The 13,075-nt window shown below is 38.1% G+C and overlaps 1 protein-coding gene across 1 annotated transcript; it reads left to right on the top strand.

Moving 5' to 3' along the window:
* Positions 1-4,952: 4,952 nt before the first annotated feature.
* On the top strand, positions 4,953-12,733 carry LOC117497016 (CUB and zona pellucida-like domain-containing protein 1). Its single transcript, XM_034148901.1, has 9 exons — positions 4,953-5,173; positions 5,806-5,950; positions 6,150-6,293; positions 6,443-6,501; positions 6,655-6,842; positions 7,575-7,969; positions 8,064-8,160; positions 10,032-10,206; positions 11,287-12,733. The coding sequence occupies exons 3-9, from the start codon at positions 6,178-6,180 to the stop codon at positions 11,421-11,423; spliced, it is 1,167 nt and encodes a 388-aa protein (XP_034004792.1). The 5' UTR covers positions 4,953-5,173; positions 5,806-5,950; positions 6,150-6,177; the 3' UTR covers positions 11,424-12,733.
* Positions 12,734-13,075: the final 342 nt, after the last annotated feature.

Below are 13,075 nucleotides of genomic sequence, written 5' to 3'. Positions count from 1 at the left end.
GGGGTTTTTCAAATAAATATATCCGTAAGGGTGAAGATATATTTTTTAAAAGACCATTTTGACCACAATATTTTTAGAGGATTTTTGTGCACTCATGATGCATTGCTACTGTGCATGGACTTGGACTGCACTATCTGGCAATACACTTGTCTGACTACCCAGAATAAGAACAATTCTGAGCTGTGTTAAGTGCCTCGATAAACATGAATTTGTTTGTCATCTTGTAATTTACTTATTTATCTAAATATTTATCACCATAATAAACCATATTTCATTTCATCTTACTGTACAATATTTAATTTTACATTCTGTTCTTGTATATATCATATTCTATTTACGTATATAGACTTCTTGCACAATTTTTTATTTTATTTTATTGGAGGAGCTCGGGTCGTAAGATCTTCATTGCCATTTCTCCACTGTAGTTTATGTACATATGACATTAAAACCTTTGAATCTTTGAATCTGAATCTTGACATATGTTGTCACCAATTGCTATTGACCTGAATGTGCCATGGTATTTTTCTTCATCAATGTAATGACTTTTGATAATCTAATCACTACTGCATTCTTTACAGCTGGAACTCCGCAACAAACAGTCAACATACATGTGTAACCCCTTGTACAGTGACTACTTCTGTGGCATTGGTAACTGTGGATCTATCACCAATATCAGTATCCAACATAACAATGATGTCAATATGAGTTCCTATGGTATTAACTGGTGCACAGCCGACATAAAGAAAGAACTAAAACTCTACAGCAACATCCCCTTCGAGATCAGGTGAGATATTACTTATACACTGGAAAAAATGCTGCTCTAAAAACAAGTTAAACAATAATGAAAACAAGCGGTTTCACTTGAAATAAGTACAACAATTGTACATTTGCTTGGTAAGAGAACTTGAAATAAGATGGGATATTTAGTTAAATCAGATCTTATAATTAGCTGGGAGAACTAATTTTGAACTATAATTTACCAGAATCAGGAAATGCTGTTACAATATAAGCCGCTAACGCTCAAAAGTGTTCTGTTTTCTGATGTTAGTTGGTGATTTTCTAATAAATATCTAAAAATAAATATGTGTTTCATCTGAGATACAACTCAAAATAAGATTATTTGACTTAACAAGATAATGCATTGTCTAAAAACAAGACCCGATATCTCACTGTAGTGTTACTTCTGAATTTATTATGTAATATACAGTATCAGGTGTAAAGACATATTCTGAATAGATATTAGACAAATATACTTCGCAAGATTTCAAGTTTTTGTAGTGTTTCTTCAGCAAAATCAGTCTAAATTAAACATTAATATCGTACACTTTTGTCATTATTATACATTTAAAAAACACATCGTTTGGAGCAGGGGTGCCCAATACGTCGATCGCAAAGGTAGTGTGGGTAGATCGCATGGCATTGAAAAAAAAAGAAGAAAAAAAGAAAAGAAAATATATATACATATATATATATATTTTTTAAAGTTAGCCTATCATCCATCCTAACTATGGCATTTGCCACTTGATCTATTCTAATACGCAGTTCACCACTGGGCTGCAAATCACCGACGAGCTGATTACCTAGTTAGCCAATTTATACAATTCTACTAAAGAAAGGGTATAAAATGTACTGAGTTGTATTGTACCATACGGGTTCATGCAGTTATGAGGGTGCCTCACCTCTTCATCTGAAGCGCAAAATACACAATTATGCACTTATGCGGCACAATTAGTTTAAGCGCGCCACAGTTTATCCGCCGTTTAGTCCACTAGCACCCCCCCCCCGCGCGCTCGCGACACCTGTAGGTAGATCATTTGGTCATCATTTTAAAAGTAGCGCCCAAGCTGAAAAAGTGTGGGCACCCCTGGTTTAGAGGTTATCTGATTGTGACACCTAGTAACATCACACTGATAATGTTGAAGATATCGCTAAAATGCTAATTATTCAACATTTTCTTCAAACAGATACCCAGGTTGGGTCATTCCTTCACTTGGTCTGGGCCACTGGGCGACGAACAGAATGAACAAATGGAGAATGATGGGCCATGTGGATCTGGGATCCCGGTCTGATACTAGAGAATCAAACAGAATGCCCGTCACTGCCATGCTGCCTCTTCTCAGGTATAGTCCCTATCTTTTTAATATGGCTTTTAATTTGCGGGCACTTTCAATTCTCACTGGTATCATTGTCCATGTTTTACTGTATTTTTTCTGTTTTGCTTTTAATTAACTTTTTTTTTTTTTTATTGTTTTATTTTAACCTATTTTAAAGGTCCCCTATTATACAGTTTTTCATCAATATATTATAGGTCTCAGATATATACAAAACATGTCTCTGAAGTGTTTGTCTGAAACACCAAACAGATCATTGCAGCATCCCATAATCCCCTCTGTTTCAGCCCTGTTTCAAAAGTGCTGATTCTCCGTCTGTTACTTAAGATGAAAATAAGGAGCCACTCCCCATGCCCCTTGGTTAAAAATAACACAATGGTGCTCTAGGAGGAGATTCAGGTGATAAGGTGTTTATGACATCATAAAGTGGCCAAAATCTGGTCAGCTCATTTTCAGACAGGTTTTATATAAATGGATCGGGACAAAAAGTGAGCAAATCTTTTTTCCTGAAACTTTCAGAATCTCTTTACACAGAGGGGACACATGTTTATGTATGAAATTGGATTTTGCATCATAGGTGACCTTTCATTTCTTGTCAGCTTTACTTCAAGGGAATTTCATTAGGTTCACTGTTGATTTTTTATCTTGTTCTCTATTTATTTAATATTGTTGTTATGTTTTATTCTTGTTCTGTAAAGCACTTTGGGCTGCTTAGTGCATGAAAGGTGCGATATAAATAAAGTTTATTATTATTATTATTATTATTATTATTATTTTGAATTGGTGGATGCTGTTTTGTTCAGCCACATGGATGCGTACAATACAATTCAGCTCAAACTAACTTTTTTTAGACATTATCTTTGCTTTAAGTTATTATTATAAGGGATGTTGTGAAGCAAATTTGACAGCAGTGAAATGCAGCCGTAGCTAGGTCCAATATTCTACAAACAGAAGACATAACAGAACAAAAGCAGTAGTGCATTCCTCAAGAGCAAATATTTGAATACGCAACAGGACAATGGTGAATTATCTTGTATAATCTTTATCATTAAAAACACTAAACATCACGTTAACATTGTCAATCAACTTGGACGTTAGAGCGAAGGGAAAATTCAGCGGATCATCATTTTTTTTTTGGGCACCAAGGATATGTGATCTAAATTTCCTGACAATCCATCCAATAGTCCAACCCTTGTGGTGGTCCTTCCACCATGAATACCTGTAAAAAGTGTCATAGCAATCAATAGCTGAAATATACAGCATCTGTCAAAAGAGCCATGTCGCAAACATTGCAAAAATATCAACGGTATTGTATGATTAAACCTATAAAATCATTAAATAATTCCAATTCCAAAGAAATATCCAACAACAAATGTACAATACTGTACACAGATAAAAATATCGGAATTTTTTGACTTTATTGACATTTACTGATTCATTTGATTAACATGTTACAGAGTATCTAAGAGCTGCCCACGATCCTTCAAAATCCCAACGTTTGACCATGATGGTGACAACGTCAGATGCAGGGTACCAACAATGTCAAATGGATATGAGTGTGGGATATGTCGCCTGCCTCAAGGTTTCTCTTTCGATATGGTAAGGAATCAGCCAAAGTTAAGAATTACAATCAATCGAGCAATTCAGCTTAAAATGTGATTTTCAAACGTAAATTCCTGATGGGCCCCCACAGAGCTTTCAATAATAATAAAAGACAACAAATGATATCCTGAAATTGTTTCACTGTAAATGTGAAAACTGTCTTTCTTTGTTTTTTAAGAATTCCTGCACCCTACAGTATACATACAGTTCTCAAACTGGAAACCAACCCATTGAACTTGTTGTGGAGGACTTTCCCAACAACCCCATTACGCTGCACTACTCTGATGGAACCTACACAGATAAGCTCCCCTTTACAATGAGGAGGGATAAACGCGATAACCCTTACCACTACAACAGCTTTACAACAACAGCTGCTCCAACAACAACAGCTGCACCAACAACAGTTGCAACAACAACAGCTGCACCAACAACAACAGCTGCTCCAACAACAGCTGCGTCAACAACAACAGCTGCTCCAACAACAGCTGCACCAACAACAACAGCTGCTCCAACAACAGCTGCACCAACAACAACAGCTGCACCAACAACAGTTGCAACAACAACAGCTGCACCAACAACAACAGCTGCTCCAACAACAGCTGCGTCAACAACAACAGCTGCACCAACAACAGTTGCAACAACAACAGCTGCTCCAACAACAACAGTTGCAACAACAACAGCTGCTCCAACAACAACAGCTGCACCAACAACAGTTGCAACAACAACAGCTGCACCAACAACAACAGCTGCTCCAACAACAGCTGCACCAACAACAACAGCTGCTCCAACAACAGCTGCACCAACAACAACAGCTGCACCAACAACAGTTGCAACAACAACAGCTGCACCAACAACAACAGCTGCACCAACAACAACAGCTGCTCCAACAACAGCTGCACAAACAACAGTTGCAACAACAACAGCTGCTCCAACAACAACAGTTGCAACAACAACAGCTGCACCAACAACAACAGCTGCTCCAACAACAGCTGCACCAACAACAGCTGCACCAACAACAGTTGCAACAACAACAGCTGCACCAACAACAGCTGCACCAACAACAACAGCTGCACCAACAACAGCTGCACCAACAACAACAGCTGCACCAACAACAGTTGCAACAACAACAGCTGCACCAACAACAGCTGCACCAACAACAACAGCTGCTCCAACAACAGCTGCACCAACAACAACAGCTGCACCAACAACAGTTGCAACAACAACAGCTGCTCCAACAACAGCTGCACCAACAACAACAGCTGCACCAACAACAGCTGCACCAACAACAACAGCTGCAACAACAACAGCTGCACCAACAACAGCTGCACCAACAACAGTTGCAACAACAACAGCTGCACCAACAACAACAGCTGCTCCAACAGCTGCTCCAATAGCATTTAATCATTACAGAATTACAATTGCTGCTTTGAGCAAGCTTTCTCTGCTGTTTAGTGTTCAAGGTGAGGTAAACATTTACATTTTTTAATATAGGCATTTACTACGGTGGCCGACAGGGGCAAACTCGCTACAACGGCCTCAAAACACTAACAATAGGAGAAACCCACAGCATTTTCAAATACGATGCAAACAAAGAAACATCTTCACCAATTTGACAACACATGCACAGCATTTAGAAAACATTCTCCAAATTGTATTTGGAGCTTCTTGCAGCATTTTTTATTTGCAGCGATTGCAACGTTTTCTTTATTTGTAGTCTGACTTATAGGATGTATTCAGTCATGCTTGTTCATTGGACTTAAAAGGAGGGCTACATTTTGGCTAGGACTGTTTGAACAAAATATTTTAAATAGTTTTTCTATTTCATTGTAAATACATTTCCAGTCACATTGAATTATTTCAGGTCATGTATTTTTGAGTCTTGGCAACTGTCTGTAAAGCATATGTACTGATTTAATCCACAAGAGAGTCTTGATGTTCTCTGCAATTAGCTAGAAAAATATGCATGGATTTATATTCATCTCAGGAAAAAATGTAATATTGTAAGATGCTTATGCATATAGTAATAACACTGATTGGAATATTAACATTCAATCCATTTAATCCTTTTTCTCTTCTCTCCCCTGACCTTTAGTGGACTCATACTCTCCCCATTCATGCCTTGATGGTGATTACTTTCCCATTTTCTTGGCGCCAACTCCGAGCAATGGAGTGGATCTTCCTGCGTTTGTTAACCAACCCCTCGAAATCAAAGTCAAATCCAGAGCCCAATATTCCACGTAAGGAAATATAGCGTTAAATATAATGTCTATTTTTGCAGCAAAGCGTTTTGATTAATGTGTTAATGTAATATGCAGCAATATAACAATGAACAATCTGCTCCTGGGTCTCATTTATGAGAAATTACTTATTTTACCTTTATTAAACAAATAATGTTTCCCATTTCAAGTTATAATATAGTGTTCTCTATCTTTCTAGGATTCATAACTTGATTGTTACTGGACCAATGGGCATTTCGAAAGAGAATATCTCTGCGGAAGAATATATCATAAAATGGACACCAACTGAAAATGAACTGAACGACCATTTTCCTATTTGCTTTGTTTCTGAAGCAATTGACGAGTGAGTTTTAAGTAAATCAGGTTAAATAAGAATACTACACTTGCACCCATTCAATATTTAAAAAAAATACCTACTTTGTGTATTTTCAATTGAGAAATTCCCTGATAAAACCATTCATATAATTTATACTATCTATTTTTCATTTCAAGATGGGGCCGAGTTTTTCAATCCGAGCTACGCTGTGTCATTGTAGATGTCGGACACTATGGTTAGTTAACTTTTTCTTCCATTGATCATTTATGTAGACCATGATTATGTCCAATACATTTGATATTAAGTGGATGGATGTCAAGTTTTAAAGCCTGGAGATTTACACTGATTATATGACGAAAAAAAATAAATACATGTTACCGATTTCTAGAGACCAAAGTGACATGCAGTGAAACAACAATGACGGTGGAAGTGGAGAAGTCCTACCTTATCAGACACCATGAGAACAACTTGCATCTGAAAGCCTTGGGTGATTCTTCCTGCGACCTGGCAACACGCTCCAACACGACCCACCTGGTGGCGATCATGTCGCTAAATGCATGTGGAACCTTTGTAGAGGTACACAAAAAACTCTCTATCGCTTTTCTTAAAAGGACATTTGGCTGAACACATCCGCATATTTCTTTGCTTGATGTAAAACAAAAACGGTTAGGCAAGGGCTATCACGATATCAGACCTTCGCAACACCATTTTTCTTGGCCAAAAGGAAATATGGAATATGGTTTATTGTGCATTTTGTCCCTTTTTGTCAAATTAACAATGCTCCAAATAGGAGTGTAGGGGGGTAGAAAGAGTCTAGAAAACGTATCTTCTCGGTTACTTACAATAACATCACAAGTAACAGAAACAAAACAACACAAACCTCCAAAACAGCAACTTCACATCATAAATCAAAAGGTTTTACTCAATCTTTGTTGTGGCTAATATTCCTACATTACTTGCCACTTGAGTAGTTTTGCTAGAAAGAAAACTAAGTTCTTGGTTAGCACAACTACCCAATTTTAGTCAAGTTTTTAGTTTTCATGATTGAGCCCCAATAGTTAAAATATATTTTCCTCAAGAGAGTGAACTAAATGCAGCATGCCTTGTGGTCAGAATACTTTATTCATGTTGGCAAAAGCTGATTGATTTTCATTCAGACACCTAAATAAGTGCTAACTCTACTAGCTGGAGAATAGTTTATAGAGTATATAAATCTATGTATTTGTATCTCATAAAACCATCTACTTATGTCTTGTAGTGGTAACAACTGTTGCTTCCTCTCTTAATTAAATGATCTTCCATTTTTAGGAGCAAGACGACAACATCATCTTCAAGAACGAGATCACATCTGCTAACCCGGATAATGTAATTACCAGGCAGCACGACGTTGAGATCGTCTTCTTCTGCTGCTATCCAAAGCAAACCAACTTGACCCTGGGATTCACGCACAAAAACCCGTACGCCTTCCAAGAGAAGGGATTCGGTGCATTCACATTCCAGTTTGAATTTTTTGAAACCCAGCGTTTCCAAAAACAAGTTGACTCCAACGTTTACCCAGTGGAGGTGTACCTCAAACAGATTATGTTCATGCAGATCGAAGCGACCACCTCCATCCCCAACACTGAGCTGTTTGTGGAGACCTGCAAGGCGTCTCCATATGACAACGCCAACTCTCAAATCAGCTACACCATCATCGAAAACGGGTAGGGTATTTGAGGCAAAGAGGCATTTGTTTGATTCATATGAGAAATGCCTTCATTTATTCGAATAAACCGTTGTATCAACATTATGTAACAGGTGCATGAGGGACGACACAGTTACAATCTACCCTAGCCCCAAGACTCACTTCAGATTTGGAATGGAGGCTTTTGAGTTCATCGGTGCTCATGAATCGGTAAGGTTACTTTTTCTGAAACACAAAAGTATTTTGTCAAAATATTATACGTCTACGTTGGAACTAGCAAAAAATATAAGTGGACATTTATTTGGAATAAGTATTTGTACCAGAGCAATAGATAAGGAAAGTAACCAAAGTTATATACTGTGCTTATTGTGAATGACTTGTACTGTAGTCTGCATATAGTGGTGCAGGGATGGCATGTATTTTTGTTTGCCAATACGGAAATTGGCAGTGCACTGGTCACCTGAACAAAAAACTATGGGAATTCTCCATCGGATTTTGGAATATTCGTGGAAAGTTAATTGTTATGAGACTTACACGGTTAAATAAAAAGCTAACGTTTGGCTATAAAGGAACTACAGAATGGTCAAATGACTTCACGTCACCACCGCTAAGCTAAAGGCGGCTAATGTTGGGCTATAGAGAGGCAAAGTCCCGCCCATCTACTTCCGACCCATGGGACCTTATTTCGAAAAAAGTTATGTATTGAAGTCAATGGGGAGAGAAAACGTATCTTTCGATCCCGTTTGAATTGTGCCATGAATTACACATATGATGTTTGTCAATCTTAAAAAATTATTTCCATGTCAAAAAAGTCAGAGTTTGTCGTAAAACTGTTGAAATATAAGACTATGAAAAATACGCAACTCGAAAGACTACAAATCCCAGAGTCGCATTAGTGATGTCATAATTGTTTTCCTCCACTAAATATAAGAGATAGCTAAGATAAGATAACTTTAACAAGATGCCTGTGTGCTTTGTACTAGGTGGTAATCATACCAGCAATGGGTCTTGCTCGTTCTTTTTCGCTTCCCGTCTGATGAAAGAACCAGGAGTGGCTGGATCAAGTTAGCTACCTAGCTAGTAGCAAGCACGTTAGTTAGCATTACAGCCTTAGCCTTGTCATTTGTATTAGCCTTAACATGAAGTAACATTAACTAACCCAAAATGTTAAACAGTAAGTGTAGTAGTCATATTTCGTGAACCCTTTGAAGAGTACTGTCACACCGGGGTGATCATTCTATAATACACCGTTTAAGCCCGGATGCCCTCGAAGGAGACATGCTAACGCTAACGCTACATTAGCATCGGCGATCTTTTCTACTTCATGCTATCTGCACAAATGGTTAACATTGAACATTAAAAAGATCAGACAGTTCAGGGAGAATCGAAGGAAGGCAGGCAGGCAGCTTTGAATGACATTCTTCAGGACGTGTTTCATTGTGGTGATAGTGAGGGTAGTCAATCCCTTTTTTGGCAAGACAGTAGTGACGGCCATCTTGGTGACGTGTGTTGTTGTGCAAGACCAGAGATGTAGTTCATTGAGCGGTTTCACACAAAAAAAGTCTTACTTCACAGTTTTACTGCAAAAAATTTTTTTTTTTACTTGCAAAATGATCTTTTAAATTGACAAACATCATATGTGTAATTCGTGACACAATTCAAACGGGATCGAAAGATAACTTTTCTCTCGCCATTGACTTCAATACAATTTTTTTTCTAAATAAGGTCCCATGGAGGTCCCCCGGAAAGGGAGGGACTTCGCCTCTCTATAAGGGAACTAGCACGGTCACATGACTTCACGTCACCACCGCTAACCTAAAGGCGGCTAATGTTGGGAATGATGACATTTTCAGACACTTTAGAAACCGCTGTTTTTTTATTCACCAGTGGGGTATTTACTGATGTATTTTTTGTCATCAAACATAACGTTCCAGGCATTTAACAACAAAACTGACTTCGAGACAAGCTTATTTTAGGATATTAGGAATTGTTACTGTACCTATTTATACGTTTATACTTTGTTAAGAATGTACAAATGACTTTTCACGACGTTGACTGACTTTACCTCCATCTGTCTGCAGGTGTACATCACTTGCACCGTCATCCTGTGTCAGACTGGCGTTCCAGGAACCAGATGCTCGCAGGGATGTATCCGATCCAACTCAGGCAGAACAAGAAGGGAAGCTGGGGCCGAGTCCTCCAGCCACTCCATTTCCCAGGGACCTTTGCGCCTGGCTAAAATTTCAGACAGCAAAGGTAAGTGTCCACATACACAGCTGCACACTACAAAAACTCAAAATCTTGCCAAGTATTTTTTATCAGAATATGTCTTTACACCTAATATAGGTCTTGTTTTTAGACAATGAATCATCTTGTTGAGTCAAAAAATCTTATTTTGAGTTGTATCTCAGATGAAACACATTCTTTTTTTTTATTCATTAGAAAACAGAAAACTTTTGTGCATTTGTGGGTTATATTTTAACACAACATTTCCTGATTCTGGTCAAATATAGTTCAATATTAGTTCTCCCAGATAATTACAAGATCTGATTTATCTAAATATCCCATCTTATTTCAAGAAATCTTACCAAGCAATTTTTCACTTGTTCTATTGGCAGATTTTTTTACTTATTTCAAGTGAAACCGGCTTGTTTTCATTATTGTTTAACTTGTTTTTGGACCAGCATTTTTTTTCCAGTGCACTAACTACATCCTACATAGTTTCAACCAAACAAATTCAACCAAGACTGAACTTTACGACGATAGGTGTCCCTAGTAAACTGGCAGACAAGTGTACCCACATACAGTATAGCACCACCCATTTCAATCAGCCCAAAAAAATGGCTGTTATCACAATCATTATGTTGTGAAATGGTAACATTTTCAAAATTGTGCTCAGAGTATTCATTTGTTGCTTTTGCAAAATATCATGGTTTTGTTTGTTATATAACTTAGGTAAGATACATAAGTTAAGTACTTTTCGTAAGTTGAAATAACATGTTGTATTTTGGTTTAACTACGGGACACGGACAGGGGTATATTGGTTGAAAGCCCTCTTCATTAACCCATACATGCAAACCAACCTTTTCTCCTCCGCGGACTTTGTTCTTTATCATAGATATTATACAAATGTTCTCTAGGATCCGGGTTCTCCTCCTGGTTATGCAGCTCACTAAATATGCCCAGTAGTAGTAAAGCCATAAGATTATTCAATACACTGTAATTATGTAGTTTGATTCATATAGGGATAGGATTCAGAATAATCCCATATTTAGTATGAAACAAATATATGTATATGAAGGTAATGGTTGTCTTTTTCTTGTTCTTCCATTTCAGTATCTGGTCCGAGCATGAGTCTTGGCATGAACATCTTCCTTGTTGCCGGCTGCTTCCTGGTATGCGGAGCAGTAATCTACCGTTCAAGGAGGTCCAGAGCTAAATACATGCCCCTGCCATCCTTTGAGTCAGACTAAACACAGAAGCGCCCTTTTGAACTTCTCTGATTATAAGAAAGATTATCAGATACTGTGTAATGTTTACTATAGTGTTGAGATCTTCATATTAGGTTGAATAATTAAAACGAAAGTTAGTTATAATCAAATATAGTCAATTATATTCTTGTATAACCCACGATGAAAATGTTTCATATGTTATGATTTTCTATATTTACAGTATAAACAAAGTGGTGTGTTAAATTGAGTGTGTAAGGCCTATAATGGTTTATGGGTGTCACTGATAAGAAAGAGGCAGTTTCTTCTCTCTCCCCTCACATCAGTACACAGGGAGGGGGGCTCCTGACTTAAGGAGAAATACATTGAGGCCCCAAAACAGTGGTTATGTCATAGCCAAGAATAATATTTTGCAAGTCCTGCAGAGTAGGGGTCATGTCCTTTTTACACAAACATGGGAAGGTGTGTCTTATGCCAGAGCCATAGAATATGTCTGGTCATGTCCAGTTCTTTAGATCAGAGGCCATGCCCAGTTTCCACAAATATGGGTATGGAGGAGGTGTCTTTAGGTTTTTCTATCCTGTTTTCGAGCATAAAGACACTGGCAGATGTGGAGGAACTTTCTTTTTGGAGAGAGTGAGAGAGAGGGGGGGGATCCCCTGGTATACTCTCTCTCTGTAACGCTCTCTCCCTGAGAGCTGGGTTTTTGCTCTCGGTAAGGTTCTCTCAAACTTGGTAAATATCTCTCAAATTTCTTGGTTGAATGCGGAGTGAATTTCTGGGTTGAAGGAGTGGAATGACTTGATGTGTTTGTGAGTGGAATGATAGTGATGTGTTTGTGAAATTTAGGCCCGCCATCTGTGAGGAATCTTCCTCCGAATTCATGCGGATAGGTATGGGTTTTTGAATGTTAGTCCCGCCACCTATGTCGGAATATAGGTGTGAAGTGTTAGGCCCGCCATCTGTGAGGAATCTTCCTCCGAATTCATGCGGATAGGTATGGGAATGTTAGTCCCGCCACCTGTGTCGGAAAAAAGGTATGGAATTGATGTGAATTGATTTGGTGAATGAAAGTTTTAATGTGCTTTTTATTATCACCGGTCTTTTATGAGGAAATGCCTCTAAATTCTATCGGGAGATTTTAAATGTCACAACTGAATTGGACAGTTGAAGTTACAAATTATGGTAATAAATGTAAAACTGTGAATTAGAACATGATCACAGCATAATAGGTTTAGTATGATTATAATGTTGTAACGAGAGAAGGTAAAAACCCTGTATAAGTTTGGACCTATTTTTCTTCAAATAAACTGATCCCACCTTTTGGATTGGGACAACTTAAAAGACATCTGCGCTCTCCTCTCCTGCTTGAAAGGTAAGATTGCACACTGCCACACTCACACTTTGGTAGGGCCACACCTCATTTACTGATATCAAAATCCTTCGGGATCGCTTAAACAGATTTAGGGGGTCGTCTGAATTGAAACAGCAGTTAATTGAACCTGGTTCTTCTGGGAGTTAATAGAGGTCAGATCTTGCTGACGTTGGTGGATCTGAGCCAAGCAGCAAACTTACATAGACTCAATAACTTCGGTTAGGTCAATTAGGAGGTCTGAATAATTTGCCGGAATAAATTATCAGATGACTCCCGACTCTTACAATAGTCAATGTTTTTA

The sequence above is a fragment of the Trematomus bernacchii genome, unplaced genomic scaffold (assembly GCF_902827165.1).
Source record: "Trematomus bernacchii unplaced genomic scaffold, fTreBer1.1, whole genome shotgun sequence".
In the NCBI taxonomy this organism is placed as follows: domain Eukaryota; kingdom Metazoa; phylum Chordata; class Actinopteri; order Perciformes; family Nototheniidae; genus Trematomus; species Trematomus bernacchii.
The sequence above is the reverse complement of the archived record's forward strand: the minus strand, read 5'-3'. Positions and strand labels throughout refer to the sequence as shown.

What these genes read in the sequence shown, in the direction of transcription:
- LOC117497016 (XM_034148901.1), top strand. Translation starts at nt 6,178, where the DNA reads ATGGGCATTTCGAAAGAGAATATCTCTGCGGAAGAATATATCATAAAA. An exon ending in GTTTCTGAAGCAATTGACGA is followed by an intron (nt 6,294 to 6,442) that starts GTGAGTTTTAAG and finishes TTTCATTTCAAG; the next exon opens with ATGGGGCCGAGTTTTTCAAT. An exon ending in CATGTGGAACCTTTGTAGAG is followed by an intron (nt 6,843 to 7,574) that starts GTACACAAAAAA and finishes TTCCATTTTTAG; the next exon opens with GAGCAAGACGACAACATCAT.